Source organism: Rhododendron vialii, chromosome 4a, assembly GCF_030253575.1.
Source record: "Rhododendron vialii isolate Sample 1 chromosome 4a, ASM3025357v1".
In the NCBI taxonomy this organism is placed as follows: domain Eukaryota; kingdom Viridiplantae; phylum Streptophyta; class Magnoliopsida; order Ericales; family Ericaceae; genus Rhododendron; species Rhododendron vialii.
The window spans coordinates 14,690,432-14,708,287 of record NC_080560.1 but is presented as its reverse complement, the minus strand read 5'-3'; the positions used below and the strand labels follow the sequence as shown (position 1 = coordinate 14,708,287).

The following is a 17,856-nucleotide window of genomic DNA, read 5'->3' as shown; positions in this document are numbered from 1 at the left end:
AATGAACCCGCTACCTTCAACTGCAATTCTCACTGCTTAGTTTCCTCGATCATCAGTCTTGACTCACGTTCAATTCCAATAATCTCATATCTCTCCACCGTTTAAACTCTCCATCTCCCTCTCTACACTATTTTGTTGATTTCCGAAAATATTTTCACGTACCAACCAAACACCGGAAAGTAAAAATTTGAAGTTTGTTTTCTGAAAAAGCATTTTACATGGAAAACATTTTACATCGAAACAAACGGAGCCTGAGAGGAAAAAAACTTCTCTTTTCATGTGGTCCCAACAAAAATATCAAAAAATCTCTCCAACACATAAACGGAATTGGCCCTCCAATAACGAGCATATATTAATCATCATTCAAGAAAATTACGCTTAAAAATTGTCGACATATAATAACGATATCAAAAAGTAAAGTCACTTCCTCATAAAAAATGCTTCTTCCACTTTTGTCTAAATCCACATGCATCAATTCATTATGCAACTCGGTCAATATATTAGGCACAGGGCACCTCGGGCCCAACCATTGGCACCCCAGGCTAGACTCCTTGCATTAAACAAATATAGGCACCTTGGGCATCACTCATCCGCAAATTTGGTGGGCATCGGCACCTTAGGCCGGAATCTCTTCACATCTAGGCACCTCGGGCCTTGGCTATAACCAAAATAATACTCGTAAGGCAATATTCATAATCACGCCACTAAGGCAAGGGTTACTTATAACGCTACTAAGGCCACGCCACTAAAGCTATACACAATGCCATAAAAGGCCACGCCACAAAGGCTATGTACCACGCCATTTAGGCCAACATTTATAGCATCACATGTGCCCATATGCTCATCGAACTCCCAAACCATCCTGGAATCATACCACAGTTCCTTAATAACTCATATTACATTCCGCAATAAAACAAAACCGTTGAAACATAAAAATTAAAAGCGCAGAGAATCTTCTCTTTTCTTCTTTGTGATGCTAAGAAGAAATATGTTCACCACTTGCACATGCTCATCGAACCGCTATTGTTTGCCACCCTTCAATAGTTACTTCTTTTCATAATCTGTCAACAAGGGCTCGACCCTTACTTGGACCTGTTTACATGGATGGAAAACTTGCTACTAACAAAACGAGAGTTAGGCTAAATAATACAATCATCGGTATTAATCTAAAACGATTCAAAAGAAGAACAAACCAATACAATTTCATTTAACAAATACCCATTGTTCCTGGTACTTCCTCGTACTTCATTGCACATGATTATAAAACTTAACATCCAAGTCATCATCAATCGAACCGGCTCGTCCCATATAAGACCTATTCTCTAGGCTCTGATACCAACTATAATAGCCCGGAACCACAAACTCCACGACCAAGACATTACCAAAATCGCTTGTTTTACACTGCAACCGCAATATAAGCAACAAGTATCAATTATTGAAAGAAAACATCCCACATCCTTAAAACATTTACATAATTTCTCATATACGCCTCGCACTTACCCTTCTCTCATCAAGTTACCTTACACCCTTTTTATCATTCCCTCCTTTTAAATTCCTTGTCCCAATCCAGATTGTCTCCTCCCAATATTTCTCCCCTAGATTTTTCTTCGGTTCTCTGGAGGAAACCTTCCCCACAAGAACCTCTTCCCAGCCAAAAACTGTTTCTCTTTTCTCTTATATTTCCATCACACCACACTCACGTGGCCCTTCCTTCTCTGTTAACCCTTGCAAATTCATGCACTCTTTTAAGATAGACTAGTCTACCTATTTTGTCTTATGTCCCACCGGTTTTCTTTTCTTTTGTCCTCTGTTGTTTTGAGCAAGTATATCCATGGCTCCTATGTCTTTTAACTTGATCCCTCAGACATGTCTAACACCCACACACACCAACGTAACATCTCAATTCCACCTCAATGTCAAAACCCTTTTTCTTTCTTAGTTTTCTTCTCATTGTTATGTACATACTTTTAGTTAATCATAAAAGTACTTCTCTGGTTGGAGTAATTACAATTAAATGTAGTCGGGTCTCACAATTATCCTCCCGTTTAAAGAATTTTGCCCCGAAATTCACCCAAGCACACCAAAATCACAACTGAAATCGATAGGCTATAGTGTACGCACAACCACACCAGGATCACGACAACACAATCACAACCACCCCAAAATCTCAACTGAATATGATACGACCTGATTCCTCAAATAAAAGCAACCAAATCTCACACTCATATGTGGATGAATGATGAATCCCATCTCTACAATATGCCCACGTATTTGGTTTTCACTAATGACAATTAGCCAAGACATCACAATCCATGTCCTTAGCTTACTAGAGATAATGCTAACTCCATTACCAACATTTCCAACTCCTCTAGCTGTACAAACTCCTAGCAGGACATTGGCAACAACTTAATCTTATCTAACTATATTTCTAGGTAGCCTGTGTAAATTTAGAATTTTTCTTGTGAAGCGACCTATGTGGGTTATAGTTATAGTTATATAAGAGTAAGTTATATAGGCCACCCATATTACGCCATGTAGGCCACAGCCGAATTCTCAGACTACATAAAACCCCACCCCTATTCAATCACCAAACAAACACATGCATCAATTCATCCGATTTGTTATCCGAGCAGACCTTTCTCTTACTTGTATGGATTCTAAATGGCATGGGGCTTATAACTCCGCTTGCCAAATTCAAGTGAATCTGAGAAAACATTGCAAAATCCAAACTGGTACTTCATAGACTCGGAAAAGAATTGCAAAGTCCAAGCTGGTTCGATATAAAGCATTGCGAAGTCCTGCAAAAAGAAAATGTGAAAAGTTGTGATTTTATTAGTTGAGATTATAAAAAGACTTACACATGCACAATATCACTATAGTGCAAGAACAAACGATGAAATAACATCGTTCCAAGTAGACAAAAATTAGGTCCAATCTTCTTGAGTTTCAAAGCAAGGCTTGCAATTTGCCAAAATATTTTTTTCAATATGTCACACACAAAAGATTTGTAGTTGATGGGAAAACTACTTTTATAGCATTCATCAAGGCCAATTCCCTATCTGATACAATAACAGAAGGATTGCAAGTAGGACCCAATATCTTGCTTATGTTTTGCAAAGCCCAAATATAATCAGATTCCTAGCAAACTTCACCTTCTCAAAGGTTAGACCAAAGTTGAAAATCATCCACAAAAGCAACCACGAAGTGAGCATAAGTAAATAACAACCAGTCGCCCTTCCCTATCAGCCAACATATGGATTTTAAACTATTTTGGATGCCCTTTTACCCGACTACCTCATCACCCATTGCTGGGCATTCAGTCAAACATCTAGTAGGCAGTATCATCTAATGTTTCCAATTCTCTAACCAATGGGTTAGGGCTAAGCATCATACCTCTGTTTAACAAAATATAACAACACCATGCAATTAGGAGAGGGAAGCAAATAATCATTTTTTTATAGCCATTTTAGGCAACTACTCTTTCAAATGGCTCGGTTCTTACTCTAATATCCTTCCTTTTTTCATCCCGGTTTCTGTGCTCGTATTCTTTATTGACCAATCAAGAAAAGAGGAAAAAAGGGAGAGAGAATGAGGGAGATTTAACCCCATACCTGATATAGGGGCTTAATTGTAATTGTAGTCGTGTCAGTCGGTTATTTTGTTAGGAAGATATAAGGGGGACAGGTGTATAGGAGGAGGGTATGCGAGTTGTTGCTTCTCTCTCTCTCTCTCTCTCTCTCTCTCTCTCTCTCTCTCTTGTAATTTCTCTTCTCATCTCCGTTCTTCCTCTGTAATTCTTTCCCAAATCAATAATAAAAGTCCGATTGTCCCAATTTTTGGTTACTTTTCACTAATAAGATCTATCAGTGGTATTAGAGCCCCTTTTCCTCTGACCGTGGGTGATTGCAATCATGACGGTGGGTGATATCAAACGTTAGATGAATTCATTCGAAAGCTGACAGATGCTACCCATGAATCCATTCAACGATTAACCGACGTCACTGATCATCAAGCGGCATCTATTGAAGGATTTCAGGATACTATGGAAGGGATCAAGAACCTGATCACAACCCTAAATTCCAAATACGAGCAGCTTCAAGAAAACGTATATTATTCGTCTTCCTCTCCCTTACTACCACACCCTCATCTGTGTCAAGGACATTTGAGAGTCTTCCAACCCAAATTAGATTTTCCTAAATTTTGTGGGCAAGATCCTGAGGCTTGGATTTACAAATGTGAAAAGTACTTCGATTTGAATGTTATTGAAGAAAATCAGAAGTTACACCTAGCTTCTCTTCACATGGAGGATAAGGCAATGCACTGGTTTAGGTGGTTTGAGAAATCTCATAATGTGCATACTTGGAAAGAGTTTTCTAGGGTTTTACTCCTTAGGTTTGGGGATAATGTTTTCGAAGATGCTGTTGGGCACTAAGCTTAGACAATGGGGGACTGTTAAGGAAGACCAAGAGAGATTCGAAGAATTGGCTAACAAAACTACGGGCCTTACAAAAGATTTTTTCATAAGCTGCTTTGTTAGTGGTTTGAAGGAAGAGATACAAGGGGGTGTCAAAATGTTTCAAGCCATGACCATTTCCTCCTCAACTATTTAAAGGTATGGAGTCATTCTGCTCCTCAACTGCAAAGTACATTGAATCGGCAAATAAACCAAAGTAACCTCAAGTCCGCGTGTCCTCCTAAAGTCTCTAATATTCGTGCACCAGTAGGCAGAAGGGTGAGCACAAAAGCCCGTAGCGATAACACTAACAAAGCTAAGAAATGACATGGTGGCATGTGCAAGTATCTTTCTTGTAAATATAAAAGGAGCAAGGAAAAATAAATACCACCACGATCACATAACATTCTCTAATTTTTAAGCAAATTCCCATTACCCTTCTTATTACTAATGTCCTGGTAGATTTTCTAATCTTTCTAGAAAAAACAGAAGACAAGAAAGCATGAATACCAAGCAAAACCATTATAAACACTACAAATTTCAACTCCAAGTGACTATCGAAATCTCTACGAATGTCGTGAGACTCTTGAAACCAAAATACCCAAAATTTTATTTTAGGATAATCTATACAACTAACACTTCAACAAAGAAAGTATTCTCGTGTCAATACCATACCAAAGATACAAAGAGAATGTAAATCTAGTGTTCAACACATTGGAAAAAATGTGACCTTGTGTGGTCCACCCTGCTCCAATTCCATATGAAAAGTTACAGCCACAACTTTGGGAATCGAATACTCAGATGAACACACATTACTTTCTTAGTTCCACAATATCCACCATTGAATCATTTCCATATGTAATTTCTATTTCAACATCAAAGTGTCTCGAGCAAATGCTCCTGCTAGGCCAATTAAGGGATCCTCATACCCCATGCCTCCGGTTGGTGGGTCTTGAAAATATATAATACAAGCTATTGCTCCTGCCGGGCCAATTAAGAAATCCCGATACCCCCTGCCAGGCACCTCACCCATTGGTGGGTTCTGAATACGTTACGAGTGATTGCTCTTGCCGGGCCTGTTAAGGGATCCCGATACCCCTTGCCAGGCACCTCACCCGTTGGTGGGTCCTATATCTGTCCTTATTTCGTATTACGTGTTCACCAATTCCATTTCAATCATTAACCATCCATAACGTGTCATAAGTTCACATTTACTGCTTGGTCAATTCCTGGAAGGCCCCTATTAATAAACGTTCAACAAGTCTTTCAAGTCAAGGTAACGATATACCATGTGTCAAAGGTATAGCAATGTCCTCTAACTCATGAACATGCATAAAAGAATCCAATAGAGCGAACCACAACCTTAGAATATGAAAACAGGAAATTACATGAATATCTACAGGTGGTATCGATACCACCTGTAGTGATCAAAGGGTACCGGTAGCTCAAAAAGGGAGGCACCGGTACCAATTTGGAAATTTTCAGCGCAAATATACATAATGGCAGATTTCACCCTAGCTCAAAACAACAATCAACAACATGATTCAGACACCAAACTACTCAGAAATTCAAATCCTCAACATTTTCTACATATCATCTTGAGCAGTTAATAATATACTGATGCCAAAATTTGAGGCGCATACCTCATAACATTAACCTCAAAATCTGTCCCTCAAGGACACAAATCAAACAATATTGGTCTCATCCCAACTAGGAGGAGTAGTACAAACTTTGCAATCGCAAGTAAGTGCATCACAGGAAAGAAAAAAAAAACCCAACAAGAATCCAGACTATATCTGAAAACATAGGCCATCACCTATATCAGTAAACGCCTGACTTTATCATCTAGAAATACAAAGGCACCCATAGTGTTTTTCTTCTATTCTCAGTGTAACTTAACATGTTTAAGTCAAGAACTTAACTAACTAGTTTTAACTACCTAACTCTGTGAACTCATAACCCGTACACTCATAACAAGGATAAGCATAAGTTAAGTCTCTCTCTCTCTCTCTCTCTCTCTCTAAAATAAGGTCCATCATATTAAGCACAACTTATACGATCAAGTGTACGCTATACTGACAGTTTATTATTTATTTTTTACAAGGAACCTCAATAAAAATGTTTACTTCATGTATTCTAATCCTTCAAGTCATTCCAAATGCCTAACATCAATGAGTTTTTTTTTTTCTTTCTATCACATGTATTTCATCAAGCACTTAAAGTTCATGTTCATACTAATGAACAAAATACGTCCGAGTCATATAGGCCCTTTTCTCTAGAACCACTTGTCATTTTTCTTCAATGTAAGAAGTTATGCACCATAAGAACCGAGAATATCACTAGCATGAATTTTACAAAACTCAAGGATAAAAAAATAGTATTTATGTCACCATGGCATTTCCTTTCCGACATTCTTACAAACACTTGGTGGGCATCACGTACACATCCTATTATATTGAAGTTTTCCACAATACCATCCCCTGCCTTTATTCAACGTTCTAGGAACATGTCATAACTCTTAAACATCACTAATCTAATCTAATCTTTGACAAAAACTAATATAGTTCAGATTCACAAAATTACAACCTCCACATACTCTTTATTGGATAACTTTCTAACACAAATAGCACATCATACAACTTCAAAGTTTCCTCACATAACTATAAACGGTAATGTATCCATTCTAACAAAACAAGTCAAAAGTAAAAGTTTTCCCAAAATCCCTTGTATAGACTCACTCCGATAGGCATTCAACTCATGTAAATCAAATAATACATGACAATAATTAGCTAGGTTAGTGAAACCCTACCTTAATCAAGCAACCCGAAAATGTACGAACTCCAAAGTGATCCGAGGATGATTTTTCTTGGATGGATAGGAAGCTCTTGCCGCGTAGAACAACTTTAATACTCAGAACTTTTCCAAAATCTCACTCGAAGTTGATGAAATCGAAGAGAGAAGTAGACGCTCTCCTCATTATATTGTGGAAATTTCACTCTAGGTCCTCTAATTTCATTTTCATTTGCTCCCAACTCCACACAACTCCAATAACAGTTCAATTTGATCCCCAAGATCATAAAACAAGTATTCTTCACTACCAAGACCACCAATAATTTTCCACCATACTTGTCGGTACCACAAATGTTAACCAATGACCCCTCCCATACTCACATCCAGTAGCAAATTATGTAAAAAAGCGCAAGTAAACGCAAGTGACAGCCAACATGGCAAGTGAATTAATATTGAAAGACCATTTAACCGCATTCAAGAATTGATAAAATAATAAATAAAATTTAGAGACTTTACATCCCTAAATCTGCAATTCTCAAAAACACCATAATACTATCAAATCCGTCCCGGGTACTCCTTTCCAGAGTGAGCATGAACGCAATTCTACTTGTAGGTACAAGAAAATTAGACCTTTAAACAAGCATATCATTTTGTAACAAAGTTTATGTTTGCCTCGTATTCCAAGGCACGTGTATGTTCGCCTCGTCTCAAAAGGTCGCGGTCCGGAGCCTCGACTCGGCCCACCTAAGAACTCAATCCGATTGTGAATTGTTTGCTATCCCAGGTTTACCCGACCGATTACCATGACTAGATCCCAATTCTCATTTGTGTTCGGACCCCCAAAGAGGTATTACCCAGTTGATGGAAGAGCGGAGGGATGCTGAATTGAAGAGCTATGAATTGGATTCTGAGTACACTCATCACTATGAGAAAATTATGGGTCATAAGGTTTTTCCATATCGGTCCAGCGGCATTGACTCACCATACCGGTGGAGAGAAGGTGGAGAGAGGGCACAAGACAGTGGTCGAAAAAGCACAGTGCCTGATTTTTATTTTTATTTTTATTTTGCCAAAGAGGGGCAAAGATTAAAAGTAGGGCAATATTGGAAAATTTGACCACTTCTGACAGAAGTTGGGTGAAAATATTAACGGTTCTAGACGAAAGCCTGACGGAAGAAATTTAGAGGACAAGGACTTAATTGAGGGGATCTGGCCATAGGCGAAATACAGAGGGGGTGACCAAGAAAAAGAGGTATACTTTGAGGGGTGTCTAATTAATTAACCCAAATTTCTTTTACTGATTTTGATGTCTAAATCAGGAAATTGGACACATACGACACCCTTATATACTAATGTTCACCCAAGAATGAAGCAAGCCACCATCTCGTTTCATCATTGCTTTGAAATAAAATATAAAAAGAAAAAAAGCACAATAGTAAACCACCTAACTATACAGGCTTTTCCCCAACAAAATAAAGCCACATATTTGATACAGATAAAAGCTTACATCTACTCATTGAGCTTCATACAATGTTCAAGTTTTTCCGGACCCAATTGAGAGATTAAGCCTAGTGCTTTATTTACACCTTTTCAATATTCCTTTTTTCCTTCGTATTAAACTCAAAACCAGAATTTTTTTGAGTGAAAACACTCTTTTTGGTGTTCTAGTCCTTACTCAAACTCAAACTCAACTCAAATTTGAGTTCTACTCAAATCCAACATCAAATCACCAAAATTTAATGTTGATTCAAACCCAAACCTAAACTCAAATTCCAAACAGTGGCAGTACTTGGTGGTTGGCGGTGGCGACACTGGCTTTTGGCGCCGGAGGTGGCGTAAGCTGGTGGTTGTTGGCGGCAGCGGTGGAGGGCTTTCAAGGACAAGATCTGTTGAAGAAAGAAACCTACAAAAACAAAGCATATCTTCTTTAGATCCCTTCTTCAGAGTTCTGCCATACTCGTATGAATTTTCAACAGCGGGCCAACAAAAGAACGGCAGAAAAACTCAAATGCGCACAATCGAAAATTAAACAGTAAACAAAACGATGAGATTGCATGATTAAAGAGTTGAATATTTCCACAGTAAATAATAAATCTACCGGAGCAGGTCTTCTGATCGGTGAGCTTCTAAATCAAAACAAGAAATCGGGCAGCATGAATCGGTCTGGGAGGGACGGAGAAGTAGTTGTCTCAACTGGCTTGGAGCCCACGCGAACCGCTTGTTCGCTGGCGAACCGATAGATGAGTGTGGGCAGCCATGGCGTGGTGAAGCTTTTGGATATTTCGCATCCTCTATCGTCTGTACGCGTGTGAGGGGGAGAGAGAGAGAGAGAGAGAGAGCACCGAAGGGAGAATCTCCCGTCAGAGATGATGTAACCGGCACAGGCGCACAGAACAAACAAAGACAATAGGACTGGCCCCGTTCAAGCAAGAGCAAGGTTCTGCCTCTAAACCACTAGGGACAGAGGACGTGTTAAGAAATTGGTGCTACTGGTACAGCAGCTGCGTACAGATCTCTTTTGCGCCCGCCTCGGGTCCTGCAAAGATGATCGGAGCCGCTCATTTTGTTCAAAATACGTCGTTTAAGGTCTCTGGAAAAAATTACCTCAATCCGATATCGGGAAGGATGTTTACGAATCATCCAACTTTGCTTCAAAATTTGCCTCCGATCATCTTTGCAGGACCCGAGGCGGACGCAAAGGGGATCTGTACGCAGCTGCTGTACCAGTAGCATTTTTGTAAGAAATTTGTGTATACGCGGACATTTTGTGATCCATATGCAAATTGTGGATGTTATAGACCAAATTACCCCTTGTGTCAAAGAGGGAGCCTCTCCAATTAAGGGGCGTAATTGGAAAAATCGGGAAAATTTTGGCAAGCCATCGATTTTGCTTTAACGTTCTTTTACTTTACAGCTAAGATAAGATACAGTTAAGATATACCTCGATATCAAACTTGAGGTTAATTTTCAGATTTGGCATTGCATAAATTTCAGCCAGTAATCCTAGAATACCCATGGTCCAAGGATTAGGAGGTTGATATGCTAGACTGCTTTGGCATGGTTCCAAAATATGCAACAAGTTTTAGATTACAAACATCACATAACCAAATCCTAGAGCACGGAGCTGAATATAAAGAAGGGTGATACCTTGGATGTGAATGGGATTACAGCAATCATCAAACCCTTTTCATATGCCTGCCATAAAAATAGACAAATAGTATACATGAATTTAATATTTAATAACCACATATGAAAGGGCATGTAAACAACAATGCAAATTTTAGTTTTAAAAAGAAAAAAACTCCAATACTCCTACAAAATAAAGAAATAATTACCTCTATGATCAACGATTTGGATCAATCTCACGTGCCCTCAACACTTGATTTCTGCCAATTGGGATCTTCCCAAGCCAACTTCCTAGGTTCTTTAGGCAAGGAACGCTCTTCTGAACTTGATTTTATAAGCTCCAACCCTATAGGCACCTGAAAGGATAGGTTGATAATAAATATATTTTTCAGTAGTAACTGTCTTGATACTTAAAGACTTTCACATCAGAGGTACCTTTTTTATTTTTTGACCAGAAATAAACTTGATTTAGATATAAAAAATGAAAATACAAAGGACCGAAACTCCATCAGAGGTACCTTCATAAGTGGCTTGTACAATCTCTTTGTTCAACGTCTTCGAGTTAACTTTGTCTATGAATTTCAAGTACAGATCATGAAAATTTGACTCAACGCTTGCTCTGTCCAGAAATTTTCCACATAATTATAATCGAAACTAAGTGTACCAAGAGATAAGGAGGCAAGTGAAGGTGCAGGAACAGAGTTGATAATATTTTTTATTTTTTGATAAATAAAAGATTATGTTACCAAAAAGGCATTAAGGGAATGCCGCCCGTATACAATAAAAGGTCACAAGACAAAAAAGCCCTATACCCCTGCACTCCTATGCAATTGAAAAAGCTCAAACCAATTTAAAAATTGGTCAAGAGATGGAAAACAATCATTCTTGTCCCAACTATACAAGCTATTTAACAAAAGAACTTTTGATTTTAAATAAAGGCTTTTCATCCCCTTCAAAGCATCTCGAATTCCTTTCACGCCAAATCACCCACATCACAAAGAGAGATCATAGCCCAAACACACTTCCTTCTTTTTCCCACTCTAGCACCTTTCCAAGCAATTAAGAGTTCCATGACACTTCCCGATACAACCCACTCCCATTGTATCCCAAACCAAGAGAAGACCAAAGTTCAAAAATCCCAAGCCACCGGCAATGAAGGAGGAGGTGATCGACTGTCTCTGCATCCCTTTTGCACATGCAACACCAATTTACCATGATTCTCTATCTCCGAATCAAGTTATTGATAGTAAGAATCTTGTCTTGAGTTGCGTACCAAACAAAGAAACTCACTTTAAGCAAAGCCGACGTTTTCCAAATAGCTTGGGAAAGGAAGGATGACCCCCCCCCCCCCCCCCCCCCCCCCCCCCACACACACACACACACACACACACACACAAAAAAGATAAATTCCACCGCATCTCATCCTCCCTTTCTCCTATCCCTCGCACACCATACACTCTAGAGAACGACATCAAAGCCGCCTCCTCCCGTTCACACACATCTCTTCGCAAGCGGATACCAAATAGTAACCCCATTATGAGCATGGAGGTAATCATAAACTTTCGCATCTCTGTCACAAGCTAAATGATAGATATCCAAGAAAGCTTCCCTCAAACATGCATCCCCACACCACATGCTCCCAAAACTTCACTCTACACGCGTCACCAACGGAAAAACGAGTAATCTTACCAAAACCTCCCACCCAATCATAATGCCCCTCAAGGCGGCACCCCATAAGGCAACCTCACATCAAGGGAAGCCCAATCACCCCACCCACATCCATACTTCGCCACTATTATCTTTCTCCACCATCTTTCTCTTTCACATGCGAATCTCCAAAGCCATTTACCCAACAAGGCTTGATTGAACAACTTTAACCTCCTCACACCCAACCCGCCCTCTCTAATGGGAGCGGAAACCCTGTCCCACTTAACTGAATGGTATTGGAACTTTTCCCCTACACCACTCCATAGAAAGACCTTTGTATTTTCTCTAATCTCATAGCCACAGGAGCCGGGATGACAAATAATGACATAAAGTAAATGGGCAAGCTGGAAAGCGTATATTTTATCAAGGTCACTCTACCACATTTTGGAATTTAGTTGATAATGAGAATATATAAGACAACAATTACTCACAACCATTTATTGGTACATTCACCCAAACACACATTACAAAAAAGGACAAACTTAGGTTAGTCAGGCAGAAAGGTTCATATCCAACACTGATTGAGATTTAGGTACAAATCCCATGGATGAACTGCCCATTAATTCAGCAGCAGTTTATATAGTAATCCCACAGAGTTTTCACTCCCTCAATCACTTTGGATGGAACAAGAGTTTAGTCCATCTTGTGGACAATGTTGTTGGATAATGGGAAAGGCAAACCAGTTCTTGTTAGTCATCAAGTTTTTTCATGCTCTCAGTTCGTGGAACTCATGGCTACATTTTTTGATGCACTGCCAGTACAAGTTCATCTGAGAATTCTCAATTGGCTAGTTGCAAATAGCCCTAGGGCTATGGAACAAAAAATTATCCCGTACCTAATATTGACGGTGATCTCAACTATTGCAGAACAGAAGGCGATAAGAGGAGATAAATTTCTTATTATATAGAGATATGGTTGCATAAGTCCCTTCTTTGGCACACATCCTTTGTTTAACTATGATACTTAAACTTGGGAATTTGTATTGGTATCTCATCTTACTCACCTTTTCATTACCATGTACTGTGCAAACCATGAATAGTACTGCTCAGTCAAAATTTCAGAAAATTCCTTGGCCTTAGCTTCAAAATTTGTAGAAGATAGATTATTAATGATAAATGATATCTTGTCCTGAATCTCTGATGCTGGAGCCTGCAGAAAGATTGTGAAAATATTAGGGTAAGGTGACCATTAAAAATATATAGCAGACAAACAAAGATAATAGCATACTGCTTAGTATACTCACAACAAAGATAATAGCATACTTGGCAAAGAGATAAAAAGCATATTGGAAATGAGAGGACACATCATATTAGCACTATCTGCCGGCAAGCTCCTGCAAAATCATCCTTTCCTATACTGTCATATATGGCATTATGCAATTTTCACAACTAACATGATCTTGTTGCATTTAGGTCATGTGCTAGCTAAATGTCAAGCTCAGACAGATTATTAACATCAGCTTCTATGTCTCATATGAGTTAGCCATAGTCTTTGACCACACAGCGTAGTTAAATGGGTGCATAGTAGATAAGTACTTCATGTGAACATTCCAGGGTTCAGAACCTCAATATAATTTCATTATTGCCGATCAAAAAAAAAAAATTCATTACTTGGAAAACATATAAACAAGAAGCAAAAATAATGCAGCAGCACTATTTATGATAACGTGTTCAAGAATATAAATTAATCATGAAAAGGTTCGCTGCGGGACTTTTGGTTTTTCCCCTTTACCAACCACTTTCTACGGCAAGTATTGATGCTGCAAATAAGGGTACATGACCAAATGGTTGATAAGTCCACGTTTAACCAATGGTTCAATAATCATTGGACTATAATATGGACATAAAAAATTCAAGCTAACTAGGAAGTTCATACTGATATTGCTATAATTTCCACAATCCTAACTAGTTTAACAATCAATGGCTAAGTCATGGAGGTCGTATTTCCCAATGCAACCGCGAATATCATATGGACGTGATAAAACAGATCAAACGATTTCCTTAGCCATCAGAAACTATGTCAGTACGAGTTGGAATTTCGAGTAATTTCCCATAATTTCCCATACAGTTGCAAGCCAAGCAGCAGCAGAATACAGCTCAATCTCCCATATGGGGGGCTTCAGCAGTTGAAACCATTAACCATCTGTTTGTTTGCGTTCTGCCTTTCCATTTTGCTCCGGCATTTTAGGACACCAGCGAAAGAACATCCATCCAAAAGAATGAATGGGAAGCAGGCCCAGCTATATTACTGGAGATGCGATTACTTCCAGTTCCACCCAACCACCTCTATTCTCTGAAACAACATATTCTTCTAGACTTACAACTTACATCTCCAAGCTTACCCTTAGTGCTTCATATTTACTATCATCTGTTGTCGAATATATCTTCCACTTCCTAAGACTCAAAAAGGATTTCTCCATCCCCAATAGAATGCATTACATAAACATCTACATAGTCTGAAAGTAATGCCTCACTAATACAACTACAAACAAAGAAGAGAATTCCATATAAAAAATCTCTTGGATCCGCTTAATCCATTTTTACACTCTATTGCCGAGTCAGAGAGTAGAGATACAGCTTCACTTTGCAAGTCGGGATGGAAACACTGATATAGAGGGTGTTTTTTTAAATCTGTTTGCACCACCTTACAAGAAAGGAACCTGTGAGTGATTTATCAACAGGAGAAAGATTCTTCTCCTTGATAAATGAGCAACCAAATCAACGAACTTACGACTATCAAATGGAAATAGACCCACCACCTTGACAGAGATAATTGACCTAGGAACACTATAAAAAATTAGTACCAGCAAAATACCCAGCGAAGGGCAAGTTAAAACCAAGTTAATTGAGCATGATAAAGAGCTATCAACTTACCAGGATACATTGCGTTGTGCGTAATATAGAGGTGAAAATTACGGGAAGAGGAATAAGAGAGGAGCATTATAACCCTATGGTGACACAGAGACTATAGTGGTCAACTTAAATGATTAACCCAGGCCGATGTAGTCAGAACCTGGTGGATATCCACTTCGGTTTGGCATATCCTCACTTAAGGGATACTTTCTTCTTGATTTCTAGAGGAACGAGTTTGTGGTTTTTAATTTGCTCTCCATCATTTTTATGCTGAATTAACTGTCCTCCTGTTGTCTTTTGCATCTTTCTTCTTATATTACTAAAAATATTTGAAGATGAAACCTAACTGAAGAAACATTGACAGACGTACAAAATTGTCCAACATAAATAATGTCAAAAAGATAGGTCAAAACGCAGGGGCTCCCAAGAAAACACTCCTACCCAATATATGAAGAAAGTAACCCAGAATAGACAATGCCCAGTGTCCCGACATGAATATATGTATGTATTCATATGTATGTATGTATGTATACCTCGATACATGAGTCAACAACCCCAACACAAATACGCCCCAAAACTGAGTCGATCAATATTTTCTGAATTTTTACCTCCTTACTTTTATGTCTAATGCTACTATATCGGCGGAGAGGTATCTGAAGTCCGAACTCAACAAATCATTGTCACAATCAGACAAAACATTAATACAATGTATTGGCCTAATGAAACAAATTTCTTCACTGATATGGTTCAAAGCATATGTGCTTTGCAACAGTGGCTGCAAAACAAGTTGAGACAAGTTGTCCTTACAGAAGCAGCAGAATGAGAAGCCTGATAAGAAACCGTGATGCAATATGCTTGCAACGAATCCCACATGAGAAGTGCCTATGCAATAACAAAGTTTTGACTCAAATACCTCCAAGGGAGTTTCTCTTCTCTCCGCAGCAGCAACAAGGGCTTCAATGTTTAAAGCACAGCCAAATCCTGTACGTAGGAATTTCTAAAGCATGTTCACAAAACTGCACAAGTACAATATTGGACATAATAGCTTGGCAGAGAGAAATTCAAGTGTGACCAGACACACATACAATGATACAACAAAACAATTCATACATGTTAAGGGGTAACAGAAAATTACTTGCTGAGGTAATTGCTCGAGATGGACGGGTAAAACCAATAAAGGAAGATAGCACAGAAGAAACACTTGCTGAACTCTGGGGCTGCACTTTTAGCAAGGAACCAAAAGAGTCCAAATCTTGAACCATAAAAGGATGCCGCATGAAAAACAGAAGTTAACAAGGAAAATGAAATCAAAGAACGTGCCTTTTGAATGCTAGGTGCATCACTTGCGGAAACGAGTGAAGGTTGCCCTCCAGTAGAAGTAAGAGGCTTCATGTAGTTAGATGATGTTACCGTCTAAACGGATTTGGTGTTTCTGTTGAAGCTGCATTGAAGAAGATATATGTGGCCCAGGTTGTGCACCAACAGAACCAATTAATGGAAAGGATGGACCAGGCATCTGAGAACAAAAAGGAAACAATACAGTCAATACAACATTTGAACACTGGCTTCGTACAAAAATCAGAAAAAGAAGCCAGGAAATTATGATGTCATTACAAAGGAATCTAAACATAGGATCTCAAATTGCTGGCACATACTGACTAATACGGTCACATCCCTGCAGAGGATCAGGTGAGAGACTATGATACTCATTCTTAAAGTTTACTTTTACATGCAATGAAAATGCTAGGACATAACATTCCTGCAACGAGCTTCCGGATGCAAAGAAATTTATTTACCCGACCATAATATCCTATGATGAGATCATCAATCCACGCACATTGCTAAGCAGAACAATATCAAAGAGTGAGGAATGTGATACTAACAAAGAAAATGGTATTTTCTTACTCTTTGTCGATCTCTAATTCTACAACCATACCTATGATTACAGTTGTATCAAAGCCATAACTTCAAACCAACAACTAAGATTAAATTTCAATAACCACTGCAAGTACCAATCAATTGGGATAGACTACGTGAATCCGTCTTCTCCATTGAGCTATGTCGAGGGCATTATGTTCCGTGATATCCAAAAAAAAAAAAACCAAGATCCATTAAAATAAACACCTCTAAAGTCAATTTTGATTTACCCCTCTACTTAGTGCCCCTCTCCTCCATTGAGCTATGTCGAGGGCATTATGTTCCGTGATATCCAAAAAAAAAAAAACCAAGATCCATTAAAATAAACACCTCTAAAGTCAATTTTGATTTACCCCTCTACTTAGTGCCCCTCTCCTTAGTGCTACCATAACCATATCACTCCGCCTAACTACCACCTCGACCAATCTACAATAGACATGTCCAAACCACCTTAATCTATTTTTCCTTTATTTCTGTCTTGCAATGTCTTACAACTCATCCATCTGAACATGATCATTCTAACTACACTCATCTTACTGCGTGTTTCGTAGTAGCCCAACATATTTGTTGTATAAGTAGGGATGGCAATTTGCACCGAACCGATGAGTACCCGAATCGTAACCAAAGTTTTTCCCCGAATCATAACCGAATTTTTCCCCGTGGATATGGGTATGGTTGAGGCCTTGGATAACCGAACGGGTATCGGTTTGGTTATGGTTTAACTATTACCCGAACCGATACCCGAACTGAACCGAAATATCAAAATTACAAAAATACCCTTTGTATATATAAGTATAACATTTGGTGTGTAGGGTTTTACGTAAATCAGATCGGCTGCCGCCCTCCTCCTCCTCTCTCTCTCTCTTTCCAATTGACCCACATTATCTGCTTCTAACTCAATTCAACTCTCTTTATCCACGATCAAAGTCACGATCACTCTCAAATCTGTTCCAATTTACAACCCCTTTGGTTTTCAATCGTCAAGTTCTGGTGGAAATGAGTGCGTCAGTT

At 38.8% G+C, this 17,856-nt stretch overlaps 1 protein-coding gene across 8 annotated transcripts; it reads right to left on the bottom strand.

Moving 5' to 3' along the window:
• Positions 1 to 673: 673 nt before the first annotated feature.
• LOC131322550 (uncharacterized) lies at positions 674 to 16,693 on the bottom strand. Of its 8 annotated transcripts, none has more exons than XR_009198883.1 (7): positions 16,249 to 16,692; positions 16,064 to 16,145; positions 15,842 to 15,909; positions 13,080 to 13,225; positions 10,579 to 10,725; positions 10,391 to 10,438; positions 8,619 to 9,146 (listed from the first exon to the last, which is right to left on the bottom strand). XR_009198883.1 is itself a non-coding variant. In XM_058353909.1 (6 exons), the coding sequence occupies exons 2-6, from the start codon at positions 16,318 to 16,320 to the stop codon at positions 10,838 to 10,840; spliced, it is 519 nt and encodes a 172-aa protein (XP_058209892.1). In that variant the 5' UTR covers positions 16,321 to 16,444; positions 16,543 to 16,687; the 3' UTR covers positions 10,801 to 10,837. The 8 variants fall into 8 exon arrangements, 3 of the variants coding, with proteins under 3 accessions (XP_058209892.1, XP_058209891.1, XP_058209894.1); XR_009198882.1 differs by lacking the exon at positions 8,619 to 9,146 and adding an exon at positions 9,170 to 9,541; XR_009198884.1 differs by lacking the exon at positions 10,391 to 10,438.
• Between the last annotated feature and the right edge of the window lie 1,163 nt (positions 16,694 to 17,856).